The sequence below is a fragment of the Pygocentrus nattereri genome, chromosome 3 (genome assembly GCF_015220715.1).
Source record: "Pygocentrus nattereri isolate fPygNat1 chromosome 3, fPygNat1.pri, whole genome shotgun sequence".
NCBI lineage: Eukaryota > Metazoa > Chordata > Actinopteri > Characiformes > Serrasalmidae > Pygocentrus > Pygocentrus nattereri.
This window is the reverse complement of record NC_051213.1, coordinates 21554702-21569727: the sequence shown is the minus strand read 5'-3', so window position 1 is coordinate 21569727 and position 15026 is coordinate 21554702. Positions and strand designations below refer to the sequence as shown.

The 15026-nt window shown below is 40.7% G+C and overlaps 1 protein-coding gene across 3 annotated transcripts in view; it reads left to right on the top strand.

Annotated features, from left to right (window-relative positions):
- ascc3 (activating signal cointegrator 1 complex subunit 3) overlaps positions 1–15026 on the top strand; it is a 149869-nt gene that overhangs the window by 35873 nt on the left and 98970 nt on the right. For all 3 annotated transcript variants that reach the window (XM_037537204.1, XM_017708223.2, XM_037537203.1), the window contains 2 exons: positions 10584–10787; positions 11231–11371. In XM_037537204.1, the coding sequence (XP_037393101.1) occupies positions 10584–10787; positions 11231–11371 (345 nt within the window). The remainder of the gene's footprint in view (positions 1–10583; positions 10788–11230; positions 11372–15026) is intronic.

Below are 15026 nucleotides of genomic sequence, written 5' to 3'. Positions count from 1 at the left end.
GGTATGTGTGTGAGTGTGAGAGAGAGTTAGGTAAGACACAGTTCACCACACAAGCTGTCATACACAATCTGCCTTCAGAATACTGCCTCAGCCATGGCTGAGCAGCAACTATCTCCTGTCAGGAAAATGCCCACATACACATATTGTTAGAGCAAGCTGGTGTAAATCAGCGTGAATCCATGTTAAGCTCTCAGCTTTTAAGAATCATCACAGTGAGAGGTTGCTTCCTCTTTTTTCCCCCCTTTTCTTTCCCCTGATTGAGGCCTCAGTGCCCCTCCAACCACCCGTGCCCAGACTCCTCGGCTTTTAGCCACCTGAACGCTTGAGCGAGCACGTGTGAACGGCAGACACTCAACCGGACGAGCAAATGAAGCTTGAAGCGGTGGCTTTTAGGAGCTGCCACTCACGTCAAACATAATAACTACTCTGAAGAAGCAGGTAAAGTAGAGGAAGTGTCGCCCAAGTGCCCTAATGGAAGGTGTGTGTGTGTGTGGGGGGGGGCTTGGGGGTTGTTCTTTCTAATGTCAAATGCCTGACCTGCCGGCTGCCTGTTTGAAGAACACAGAAGAAAAATAAAGACCAACTTTCTGGAAAAGAAAAAATGTCAGCCATCCCCATTGTTGGAAAAGAACTCGAATTCCTCACACTTCGGCTGAGAGTTAAAGAGTCTGCAATGGACATCAAACTCTGTGGACTTTAGATTTTAGAGTTTTAGTTGTGACCCAGCCCTGCCCCCAAGAGGATGTTGTTTGCAATGAGTCTAAAAGAATGCACGTTCCGAGTAGAAGAGTAAGCAGAAAGGCAGAACCTCTCTTTTTCCGTTGTAAGCGATAGAAAATTGGAACAGACAGCGCAGATTTATATTCCTGCCCCTGGGGCTTAATTTTCAGCTTTGTGTTTTCCTCCTCCTCAGGAAACCATTAATTAAACCAATGAGCATGCTCCTTTTCTCTACAGCACAATAAATGATGCGCCTTTTGCCCTGAACTTGGCGATACGGCAGTCATTTCCAGCTGAGTGCTGAGAAGACGGAATGCATCGGAAAGTATGCTATTGCTTAAGTTTCATCATCGTACTCTTATGCTTTGGGAAGAAAAAAAAATTATCTTTTTGGTGAAGTTGTATCCGCCTGAAGCCTGAACAGATTCCCTCTCCTCTATGAGCCTGATAGAGATTGATACGGAGGCTCTTAAGCTGAGTTCTGCGAATTAATAGAAGTGGAGAAGCAGCTCTATTCATTTAGCAAAGCTCCCGCAACTCCGAAACAAAGTGCCTTGCTCTTCTAAAGCAGCACGGCGGAGCGGCTAATAAGTCTTTACGTGCTATTAGGGGCTTTTGAGAGGCAGGCTGAGAAGGCTGTCTGTTTTTCTTTTTAAGCGCTGTGTGATTGTCATTTATTGAAAGCTATAATGGGCAACAGGGACATAGCGGTTCAGTGTGCCTTTAATAGCTTTGTGAAACATTAAAAGTGGGGAATTTATTAGGGACCCTTTTAACTAATGAATCACACGGCCCACCATCCTGCTCTCGTCACACCACTAAAAGCCTTCTTAATTTCTGTGAATAAATATGTGGAGCTCCTTTTGGGGTTGTAGCAGAATTCTACACATACTCGTATATACAGGACCCCTCTCACATGAACATAAATGGGTTCATTTTCACAACACAACATTTTCATCGACACTTTCTTCAGTTAATGGAAAACATTTGTTCACAATAAATGCAGTGTCATAAATACTAAGACGATTGTCTTGCCTCACTTTCTTAGCTTTAATTCCAAATAATTAGGAGAAAAAACACTGCTTTGACATATACTCTATCTTTCTATGCTCAATTGCGGTGACCTTTCTAGACAAGTCTATCTAAAGCTTCACATCTTCTGCAAATGTTGATAAGAATTGTTTTCAGCACCACGGACAGGGCTAGTGTGCCTCAAACAGGAGTAGACAGCCTCGGACTGCTTTAATGAAATTTAATGATCTTAATGCATTTCAAGAAGCAATGGAAATGTTGTAGATGAGTGGATGTTATTTTAAACTGCATGTGTCAGAAGCATTCTTCTTTGTGTCAGTAACAAGAGTCATTAACTCCAACTATCTGCTCATTTTACTGTAAAAGCTGCAGACCAAGCACCTCCTACCTTGCTCAGCCCACATGGACTGGCAATGATGAGAAGGTAGAGTAGGTGCTGACATTTAGATGCTGAAACAGGCAAAGGGCTATGAAGTTTCTAGTCAAACCTACCTGCAGAGCCTCCTCATGTTAGTTTGTGCTACCTACATCTTACATACTTCTACTAGATTGTGTATGCTGCTGGCAGAATGCCCTGAAACAAAGACACATCCATAATTAATCCTCCTTGCTTGCCTTTCCTAACCCTGTTTTCTTGTTCCCCTTTTCCCTTTAAACCAGTTCTTTAGTGCGCCACTGTGTGCATGTGTGCCTGCATCCATCCTTGTGTGTGGCATGTTTGTTAATACAGGTATGCTAATAAATAAAGCACATTCATCTCCCCCAGAAATAAACAGTGACAGTAAAACCATACTTAACATTTCATCTCCTGCTAACGTTGAATGTATTCTTAGTGTGACACATGACTCTTCCTTTTCAAAGTGCACAGTGTAGATTAGCTCTGTATCATTTTCTCTTTGAGACGTGGCAAATGTACTATTCTTTGCATAACAAAGAGGACAAAAAATAAACTGGGAAAACTTTCAAAATGCTTCATATAATTTTCATGTACAGTAACTTTTAAAGCTTTAAAATAAAATTCATATGCCACTGTCACCTCAAGAGCTATCAAATTCCTATAGGTATTCCTATAGAGCTGCTCTCTCACATGGGAGTGCAGTGCCGAGTGTGAGCTGCTTTTTCTGTCAGCTGTTTCAATACCGATTTGCTCTTGTCCACTTGGCCTCAGCATTTCTTTTGGGAGGAATCCCCACGCCGCCTTAAGGGCTGTTGTATTAGTTTATTAGCTGATAAAGTGAAGTTTGTTAGCTAAGCCTTCAGAGGGATAAGCAACTGAGTGAACACAGGTGTTTATGTTGGCGGCAGAACTTGCTCAGAAATTGTGACCTGATGCTTTTTCCAAAAAAGTCTGTGTATATAAGCCATAGCAATAAAGTACTTTATAGGGTGCATGTCAGGACAAAACTAATTTCCCCTTTTATTTAAAAGAAAAAAAAAGTTTGATATATCATGAAAGCATTGTTAAAATATCAGAACATACCATTCTATGCCCAGTACATATGGTCTGTCTACTGCAGCTAAGCTGTAAAAACAGCCTGTTTTGAATTGATTTCTGTGGTGTTGCAAGATCGAACTCATTTTCTTATATACATCTATTCAGCTTACAGCAGTTTAGCTTCATCCATTCATGATGAAGTTATAAGAAATGTTTCAGCTGTCTGTGCTTTTTGAATACGGGGTATTTCAGGACAGATCATTAGAATAGACATCATTTATATCAGTCTTAAAGGCAGAAACCTGGTAATAGGGTACAATGTTTGTTTTTAAACATGCTGCTCTTCCGCTCTTAAAAATAAAGGTGCCAGAAAGGATTATTTAGATGTTGCTTTGCCATAGAAGAATCACCTTTGATTCCTTAAAGAACTTTTCAGTGGAGGGTTGTTTAAATAACTTTTGTAAATGCAATATGTGATTGTGAAGAAACTTAGCTGTACCCGATGTAAAGATTCTATAGTGATTAGATATGGCGTAATGGTGTCCATGGGTATCAGTAGCAAACATGACAAATTCATTACTGCACTTTCCAACATGCTGTTGTCAATGTGATGAATCTAACAGATGTGGAATTTCGCTGTGTATAGCTCAGTGACAACGGAGTCTGCCACGCAGGGTCCTATAAAGTTAAAATGCTTTCAACTTATGCTTCAACCAAGTCTTGGCATGGCTAATAGGAGAGCAGTAGGTAAATCTGGCAGTTCATGTTGCTACCTGAAAGGCTAGTTTAATCAGATAGCCCCACCCACTTCTGCACCCAACTGGTGAGCACTGCTCATACCATGAGTGGTGTGAAAGAAGCTTGCCTTGGTCATGAGCAGTCAGTGCAGCACATAGAATGTTCCTTTTGAAAGCAGCCTTAGGCTAATATAAGAAGAAAATACTGGATGGGAAATCATTCTGGAAAAAAGAATGCATCAGGTCCAAATCCTTAGCAACAATTAAAGCTTTTCCTTTTGTATTTATTCTCAAGAGCATGAATGCAAGAGCATCCTGACTATGCTCAGCCTGAATTGAGGGAGTAAATGATGAAATGATGTTTGCACATAATTTTCTAATTAAAAAAGTATTTGTTGTTCTGAATTTTGGTAGAACAGATGTGAAGTGCTGCAAGTTAAAAGGTCAGACACTTGGTTAGCATTTGTCTTTGACTCCTATGTCTTTTGTCTTGAAGTCTCAGATGACATACTGTCCCTGTCACTGTAAAAATGACTGCTGTCATATATTAGCACTTAGTTTCCTCTCATCATTATAGCTGTGATGAAACTGGGTTCTCTTTTAGTAGGTGAGATTCAAAGCTCTCTGCAAAAATTTCCTGTTTCACTTGTAGCTTATATTTTCTGAAGGATTCACCCCATTTCTCATATCCAGCTGTATTTGCATTCTCATGTCAGTGATGGTTGTCAAAGAGCTGAATTCAATCAACTTTCATGTATATTTGAGTATTGAGAAACATTACAGCATCTTCCCATTCTGGCAGCTTCCATTTCCTGTTGAAAGGAGATGCGAAAATGTTGCATGTTGGCCAAAAATGGCCTTACAGTTTTTGACAGTCTGGGCCTTTTATTAATATTTTACATATCTGGTTAATTTCAGCATGTAAAAAGTTCATTTTCAGTGCAGTTGTGCTTAAACATAGCTGCAGTTTGATGGGCATTTTCTGTCCATTTCTTGGGTGACACTGAGCTGCTGCATTTGCTCTCGTTTCTGTGCAGGATTTAGGCTCTTCTTGGACAGTTGCCTGAGGATGGGGTGATAAATTACTCCTCTCTTCCCCTGCTTTTTTCCTCTCTCTCATTCGCTTCCTGCAGTTCTGCTGAAGGGAAATGAATGGGCCTCCTGTTTGCTGCATCTGCATCTCTTAGTCTGTCAGATACAGTGCATCTGCTGTGTAGGTCTATGTTTTTCTGCGCGCGCGTGTGTGTGTGGGGGGGGTGTATTTACGTTATTGCCCCCCCCCCCCCCCAAAAAAAAAAAAAAAAAAAGAAAAATAGTCAATTTAATTTATGCACTGGTGTGCATTCATTTTCGTGTGTGTGTGTCGCTCAGGCAGGTCATTTTGTGCTGTGTGGGCTTGAGGCAGGCAGATAAGCTGTTTGCTAAAACTTGCAATTAAAACTTGATCAAGCTGTCAATTCAAATGGAATGAAATGGAACCAAAAAGTAATTAAAAGGATAGCATGCAGACAACAACAATTATATCTCTTAGTTTTCTATTACCGACACTGAGAATTTAATAATTTGCAGCGGCTTAAACATATACACGAGCATGCGCCTTCTCAATTTCATACACTAACACACACGCACACCCTGCACACTCCCACACAGACGTGGACTATATACACACTTTGTCAAGGTAAGCTTCCAAGTTACTGCAACCAGCATGTTTTTTTCATACATGCAGACTTATCGCCTCTTAGTGAAACCTTTTTGTTTTTTCAATAATGAAAATGCCATTTATGTAAATCGAGTAGATTTCATGAGTTTTTCAGCCTGAGAAGGTGATGAGTCTACTACCATCAGAGAATTCTGAGAGTAAATCATTCCCCTAAACACAGAACAAATGCAGTTCATGGTCATTATTTGGAACAGGGATAGTATTTAATGTTATTGGCCAGTTAGATCTAAGATAACATGATCAAAATGTGAAAAGTGAGCCATGTTTTGAGTCATTTCTGTCCTCAGTATCTTTTGAAAAGTAGACCAAAAAGGTTAATGGTTCAGGTTTTGTCTGAAAGTAACAAAATGTCTGCTTTTAGTGTTTGTGTTCAGAGTTTAGAGTTGTAAAACCAGTATAGTCAGGAAAACAGGTCAAAGTGATTGGGGCGTTGAGAGTTGCTATAAAATCATTGCAGGGATCTATGAGGGTCCAATTAGTGTGTTTAAAGTCACTGGTGGGTTGCTGGTATATTCCCATCCCCCCTAGTCATCATATATGGCCTGATGGCTGTGCATCCACACAGTTAATTAGACTGTCGGGTTCTGTTGGACACATAGTGGACTAGTTTGAACAGAGGAGAACCACAAGGCCCTCTTCTTCACACTCACATAGGAGAGCTTGTAGATAATATGGTTCTATGATGATGGTACTTCCTTGCATATTCATTCGGTTTAAATATGCATGTTTATAGACTCTTATTCTTACAATATCCCTTTAGTAGATTGCAAGCACAAACTGAATGCCCTAGAGTAAATTCCAGAAGCAACATTCTGTTCTTCTTTTGAAAGATTTTTATCGTCACAGTTTGGTTGTTCAGCTAATCACCCCCTGCCCACCAACCTTTGAATCCTCAGTCAGAAATAGCTGTAATTGGCAAGTGAGATTTTAAGACTGTAGACTTTCTAACAACAAAGCAAAACTGTACATACTTTAAACCGTATGTGATCACCTCTATTTCATGCATGGTGCTATTTGTAAATCATTAATTATACCTATTATTTATGATCTTTGATGACTTGTCATTCGTCCAGTTATATTTGACCACTGTTCAAAAGTCATGAACCACCCTAATTAATTCCCAGTCAAGATGGCTAAAAAGTAAGTTATTAATTTTTCACCATATATTTTAGAGGTGATTTCATATAAAATAATCTATTTCCATAAGAGAGAAGGAGAAAGAGAAAAAACAAAGAATATAGAGAAATCTTGAGTCCAAAAAACAATGTGAGACCTGTCACCATTAGATAAACAATACTTAAAGCCTTCATCTTTGAAAGAGAGGAGAAAATCAAGCTCCACTTCACAGGTGTTTCTGTCCATTCTTCCATTGTGAGAAGACAAATCAACACAATGGGCCTGAAAGAAGGTGTGTCAATAAGCTTTTACTGAGAAAACAAAATAGACAAAAAAGAGAAAAATAATCAGGCAAATAGGCTCCTGGTGTTCTCAGAACAATCCCCTGACCACCCCAGAGTCCAGACATCAACATTATTGAATGTATTTGGGATATGATCATGAGAAGTAGAAAACTGTACCATCTTCTTAGACCGAATTCTAGAGGTGTGGAAAAATGTCACTACAGATTTCTTTAAAATCTGCAAGCAAGTCTCCTGAAAATAATGGAAGATTTAGATTTCTTCAGATTAGTTTTCTTTGATGCAATGAATAAATTGCATTTAATGTCCTTTTGGCTGGTGATTAAATAAATAAAGAGTGGTCTTTGACTTTTGCACAGTACTGCCATTCCTATATAGTTCCTGTAATATAGATGTACATGCACTTAAAGCTGTTATTCTGGAACCTCATAGATTTCAGTCCATTGTGCATGAGAGCCAAAATACCAAAAAATGTGTGACTGTCAAAATATATATGGACTAAACTGCATGTACTCTGTTTTTAAGGCTCATTTTTACTGCTGAACTTCACCAAGTGAAAACCTCAAGAAGACTGTTGGTGAAAGCCAAGGGAGTCATGAAGTGTGAGGGATAAAGCTGAGTTTGGCCTCTCGGCACAAGCGTTTTCCAGGAGAGATATACTCCTCGAAACATCAGGCGCTCAAAGTCTGACACTGTGTTGTTGGCTTAATTGAATTGGAGCCTTGCCTGGTGATGTTAGATTTATTCTCTAGCTTAAAGCTGAACAAATTTTAACAGGCAGCCAATGTGACAATCACTCTGTATCCTCACTCAAGGGGGGCTGATCATAAGCTTGTTTAGTACAATGATTACCAAAGTTCTACCAACCAGAGGAGTGCAAGCCTGGTGTGGTTTGAGCTTTAAAAAGGCTGCTTTTAGCATATGTGTGACAGTGTTCCTAGCTGCTTTAAGTTTATCAGACTGTGTGTGTCAGCAGATGGCTTAGCTAAGGGCTACGCTACCTTGCAGAGTGTACATTGGCACCTCCGGGAGCACTCCTGAAAAAGGGACCGGTCCGCTTTTACTGTTTAAGGGGAAGCATGCATATATTTGCATAATAATAGAAAATGTGTTTTGGAAGAATGGAGAACAGAGGGAGAAGGGAAAAGTGGAACCTGAAACATTTTTTTTGAGATCATTACATGATGGCGAGTCCATATTTGCAACATGTTTGCATTACCTCAAGGTGAAGATTGGGGCATGCATGCATTTGCATGCATTTGCATGTTTAAAGAGTGTGTGGAGCTTAGCCGTTTGTTACAAACAGACGAAGTAGATAAATCAAAACGAAGGGAGCTGTTAAAATAAGTTCGGCTAGTTTGGTGGGCACAGGGACACAGTGCTGTGCGAGAAGTGAAGGGGAGAAGACAAGAGCTCCTAATTCAGGCATGAATATTTATAAGTGGGTGCTCTGAGGATCTGCCCCTTGGGGAAATAATTGGTTAGAAAGGCAGACACTGGTATCGCTGGGCTGCCATGAGGCGGTTGAGAATTTACCTTCTCCACTTGTTTACTGAGTGGGGCATTAAAAAAGCCTGCCGCTACTAGCACACTATGAGCAGCTCTAGAAATGCGAGAACACCCACTGCTATTTAGGGCTAATGGCAGTAAATGTGCCTTTCTATAGTTATCCACTATACTCACAAGAGAACATGCTACTGCTGCTGCAGATGATGATGGTGATGATGATGGCGATGATGATTGTTACTGTATTATGATGGTTGTAACAGCAGCAAAGCTCAGTTGCTTTATCTTGTCCCGATCATTAGCATGCCCCCCTCCTCACAGACTTGATGAAGGTGTTCTTCAATGGCCATGTCTGCCTGTCTGAGACCCGAACTCCTTCATTTACTCACCTTGCAAACGTCCTTCACCTTGTCTGGATTAAATGGATTCTAATAAAGTTGCTCTTTGATGCATTAATAACCTTTTCTGTCGCGGCATCCGTTTCCGCTGGCCCTAGAGCTGCTCCAAAAAAGTCACCCACACACTTTAGTTTTTTGATTTTTTTATGAGCGTTGGAGTGAAACGAGGGAAGAGAGGAGAGCGGTGACATATTTTTAATGAATCCTTAAATAAATGACACCGCCTCCTGAGCCGAAAGCATGCCTGACCAGCTGTGTGAAAGAGGAGGGCAGAGAGAGAGAAAAAGAGAGAGAGGGACAGGTGGTTAAAGGAGAGGTTAGCACTTAGAAGTGCTATCTATTCTTCTACATGAGTGAATGAACAAACTGTGGATTTCACCCCCCTGCTATCTTTGTGATTTGTTGAACTCAGTTGCCTTCCTGCTGAACAAGATCCAGCTAACTTGCAGGTTTCTCGCTGAGGTTTTCTTAGGAGCCGGTGCGAGCAGGTCCCAGTGGTTTTGCCGGTAGAATTATGAGTTATTAATTGCATGTGTTATTACTTTGGGTCACTGCTGATCTCAGCCTACTCGCACAGTCTGAGTGGAATGCAGTGAAAAATATCCCCTCTCAGCGGTTGCTTAAGTCTGCTCCCTGTGGCAGCAGCCTTCAGAAAGGCCTTTTCATTTCTTATCATACTTCTGCTGAGATTGAAGGCTGTCACCCCCGGTGCGTTGTCATGGCGAAGCCAGCCAGCGTGGGCAGATTTGATTGACAGCCCGCGACACCACTCGGAACTGTTTCCTCCTCCATGGCTTGATGGCCTTTTGACTGCTAGCCGTTTGCTCTAGTGCTGAACATCCTCCAAGCAACGCACTGAGAAATGCTTGCTGGAGTGTAATTGGTCTGCCATATTTCAGTGGAGGCCAATGTTGGTTTTGGATCTCACTTTGACTTGGACAGAGAGTGTAGGTGGTTTATTAGTTTGGAACATGATTTGTTTGTATGTCAGGAAGATTTTAGAAGTTGCCTGCCTTGAATAGAAGTGGAAAGAGATTGGACTGCAATGATAGTAACCGTTTAGAAGTCTAATTAGCTCTGGACTGTGGTGCGGTACTTAGGTTTTGGCTACTCCTGTTCTTGCACTGTTGCTTTCTCCCTCTCACCATATGTGTCTCACACTTGTAGACATACCCAGCTGGTATGAACAAGTTTGTTAAATCTTGGAAGGCTTTCAGTCCTGAAATGCCTCTGTGGAAATCCTTCACCAGCATCACTCTTTAGCTTCCATCTTTCTACTTAATTGAGCTTTTATATTTAAATGATCCACAGTTGATATCACCTACATTCAGTTATGTGTACTTACACACACACTCACCTGGCACTTTATTAGGTACACTGTTTTAGGTACCTTGCTAGTAAACGGTTGGACCCCCTTTTGCCTTCAGAACTGCTTTAATTCTTCATGGCAAACTTTTAACAAGGTGTTGGAAACATTCCTCAGAGATTTTGGTTTATTATTTGAGTTGCTTTCTTTCTTGTTTTCTTGTTTTTTTTTCTTTCTTTCTTTTGTACTTGCTTGTTTGTTTTCCTGCATTCTTTCTTTCTGTCTTGCTTTTACTTTTTCATTATTTCCAGATTGGGCAGTTGGTGTTTAAGGGAATGAAGAAGCTGAACAGGATACAGTCCATTGTGTTCGAAACGGCTTATAACACCAATGAGAACATGCTGGTGTGCGCTCCCACGGGTGCGGGCAAGACCAACATCGCCATGCTCACTGTTCTGCACGAGATCCGCCAGCACCTGCAGCCTGGCGGGGTCATCCGCAAGGACCAGTTCAAGGTATACTTCTGTCTTAATACACACGGATCTGATTGTTTATCCACTCTAATTAAGAGAACCGTATACCTAGTGGAGAGCTCACGGGAGAACCTTTGGTGCTTCTTTGTCCTTTTATGAAAGCTCGGACCTTAATCCGGTTGTGACACTTCTCTGAGCTTTTCCACAGTTTGGGGAGGGGTGTAATTGGGTGCCCTATCCTGTGAATAGCACATGAACACAAACAATGGCAAGTGTAATGATGATGGACAGTGTTCATACATCACCATTACACTTTCTCAGTCTTAGTGGTCTGTTTCATATTTCCCTAAATGTTGTATTGTGCAGGTTGCCAAGGAACAAACCATACTGTAATGATCACTCATTTATCAATCTCTCTCTCCCTCTCTCTCTCTCTCTCTCTCTCTCTCTCTCTCTCTCTCTCTCTCTCTCTGTGTCATCTATAGATAGTATATGTGGCTCCAATGAAGGCCTTGGCTGCCGAAATGACTAATTACTTCAGTAAACGCTTGGAGCCACTGGGCATCGCTGTCAAAGAGCTGACTGGAGACATGCAGCTGACCAAAGGGGAGATCCTCCGCACTCAGGTAAGAGACATGTGTATCCTCATGCAGAGAGAAAAAAAGTAGAATGCCACTAATTAGATTGAAGTATGAATGATTCAGTTCTTCTACCGTTTGTCTAACCACAACATACTGGATTTGAAATAATTCACCGTCTGGAAGTGCAGATGTTCGGCTTAAATTTGAGGGTATTTATATCCAAATTGGATTTTCTTTCCCTCACTCAATTTTTAGGGGCTCAAAAGTAGTTGGACAGTTGACTGCTCAGCTGCTCTGTGGCCAGGTGTGTGTTGCTCCTTTATTATTACACTTACAAGTAAGTAGATAAAAGATCTATGTTTTTGCATTTGGAATCTGTTACTGTTAACTCTAAGTATGAAGTCAAGAGCTGTCACTGTCAGTCAAGGAAGCCATCATTAAGGTTGAATAATCAAAGCAAACTTATCAGAGAAATAACAAAAACGTGTGGTCAAATCAACTGTTGAGTATTTAAAAAAACCTGGAAGATCATATAAAACAATTGCCTTGGATGACAGAAGAATTTCTTCCCTCGTGATGGACAAAGCCTTTACAAGTATGATGGTTCAAGAGCGCCCTTCAGGAGGTAGGCATATCTGTGTCAAAATCAACAATCAAAGATTTCACCAGAGTAAATACAAGATGTAAACTATTGGCAAATCTTGAAAACTGCAAGACCAGGTTAGAGTTTACCAAAAAACATATAAAGAAGCCTGTACAGTTCTGGAACAACATCTTATGGACAAATGAGACAAAAATCTACTAGCACCAGAATAATGGGAAGAGAATAGTAGAAAAGAAGGAGCTGCTCATTATCTAAAACAGAGTATCTCATCTGGAGGCAGAGGTAGCTTTATGGAGTGGTCATGTATGGCTGCTGGGGGAACTGAATTGTATTTGTTCATGTGACTGCTAACAAAAGCAGCTGGATGAATTCTGAAGTCTACAGAGGTGTATTATTTGCTCAGATTCACCCAAATACTTCAGAACTCATTGGATGGCACTTCACAGTGCAGATGGACCGTGCCCCTTTTTTAAGACTTTAAGTGAAATGCCAAGTCAATCACCTGACCTCAGTCCAGTCAAGCATGCATTTCACTTGCTGAAGACAAGACAGGTTGCTTTTGAGCCCTTAAAAATGTGTGAGGGGTGGGGGATGTGGCCATGTATGAAAATGGTTATAAATCCTACATCATTTCACATCTCCCCAAACCACATTTATCTGCTACCAGAATGGTTTTGTATTAATGAATAGCAATCACAGACTTTTAAATGGAAACAGATTCCATACTTTTGAATGGTAATGGATCCAGAGTTCTGGAGTTGACTATATTTTTTAACAGTAGGGATTGCAGCAATGCTAGATGGAAACAGATTTGTGCACATTTTCCATTTGTTTGAATCTCTGTGAAACAGAGCCCTCTTTGCCACTTGCTGCTTTTTTCTACCGGACACTTACAGGAAACAGCAGTGCTACACCATCAGTAGCTGTTTTGCACTTAACTGTTTGAAAATGTTATTTAAAGCCTTTTGCCTCCTCAATTATGTGGTATTACATTTACTGATTGCTCACTTAATTGAATTTTTAAGCTTGCTGTTTTTTCCATCAGGAATTGACTTCTAGATTGTTTAGGAGTCATAATCAGTTTAGAGGATCATTATTGACTCTAGAACTAGCAAATAATTTCCACCTCTATTATGAATGAAAGAGAGAGAATGAGTGTTTGCATGGTGTAGGTGTGTGTGTTAGAGGGAATCGGCATGTGTATGTGCTCACGGACGCGTGCTGTCAGACTGGGTTTGGGTGGTAATGAGATGAGGGTATGGTTGCTTTCATCGGAGCGCAGCTCCACAGATAAGAGAAGACAGAAGCGGCAGGCTGGTAAAGAGATCAGTTTGGGTTCAGACACACTCATGATCAAGGGCTTGATAACCAGGTCTCTTAAACACAGATCCAGAAAATCATTCTCTCTGCACACACTTTGACCATGGGCCTCAGCCAAATATTAGCTCACCTCTTCATCCTCTCTTAAAATCTTTTTTACTCTCCCTCACCTTTTCTCTGGATGAGAGAACTTGAACAGAAGTAAGCTGTTGTATGGATTGATAGTAAAGTTGAATTGCAAAATATTCAAATGCACAGATCCATAGTAGGTGGCGTATGGCTCGAAATTTACACAGAGAATCTTTAAGATCAGCAGACAAATGCTAAGCATGATAGGTGGTTCAGATAGAAGAATGGGAAAAGTCAGAGCCCAAAAAATCTGATAACATGATAGCAACTCGGTGAAGGGTAAAATCTGTAAACCACAGAGTTTGATTTCCATTTCCAGCAAACGTGAAGCAAATAAACGGCACCAAAATGTTAGATCAATATTAAATTGCTTTAAAATGATAAAACTAATGATTTTTTTAGGGAATTTTGCCATGTAATTTGCTCCACAAAAAATGGACAGAGCACCTCTCAAAAAGAGATCCTTTGCCTCTCATGAAACTGGAAAACTGGAACATTGTGCAGAATGCTTTCCAGAATGGGCAGGATGTGAACAAATGCAGTCTTACAGGTGGGGAAACACGATTCTAACAAGGACTCTTACACTGAGATGCTTGACATCGTGTGGTACATGGTAAACATGTTCTGATATGTTTTTTTGATACGTGTCTGCCAGCTTTGCACCCTGAGTTTCCCTTTCTTCACGGCAGATTTGCTCCGTCTCTCTGTTTGCCTGCCTTTTGCTTGTGGGCGGCAGGTTTTGTAACATAATTCTTTCTTTTTTTTTTTTTAATGGCCCTGTTGTACTGAAATGTGAATCTCCAGCTTGAATGAAGCATGTTCTCTGCTGTATTTTCCCAGAGTTTGCTTCTTACTTTTGGTGTTTAATCCTGACAGAAATCCCAATCCTGGAATAGAAAACTCTAGATGGCCTTTGAGCAACCTGCCATGACCTCAGTGTATTTTTCCCAGGTGTTGGAAATGGAATGGAAAGGTGTTTTATAGAAAGAAAATAGTTTATATGAAATAAAAACTGAAAAATTATGTAGTTTGTAGTTTCTTTAAAATGCTCGCTGACCGAACAACTTGATTTGACAAAGGAGGATTAATTATTTTTTCTAGACTTCTGAGTTCTTTTGGTAGTGACTGTTAAATTTATTTTAAAATATTTAGTTTCATGGACCACTACTTCATACTAATGACAGCAGATAGAAACTCAAATACACTGATTTCAGGAGTTTACCATCTTTGCAAACTGAGTTTGCAGTACCCAACTCTGTTTTTCCTGTAATGCCGCAGTCTTCAGTGGATCGAACAATGTATTTGTACCTTATAAGTGACACTTTATCATCTTTCTGAAACAAATGGGGAAGTCTCTCTCTCTCTCTCTCTCTCTCTCTCTCTCTCTCTCTCTCTCTCTCTCTCTCTCTCTCTCTCTCTCTCTCTCTCTCGCTTACATGCTTCCTCAAAAGAATAAGGGTGGTGCCTCTGCAGTGAGCAGCAGGGAGAATACAGAGCAATTTGCAGCTGTGTGCTCACTGCACTGGAGACTGCTCAGAGGAGCCCTGTGGAAGCAGCTCTGAGCAGAGGCAGGAAGGGGGTCGTTACTTCCAGACACACAGCTTTGTGTTGGTTGTTGTAGAGCCCAGACACAGTGTGTCATTATTT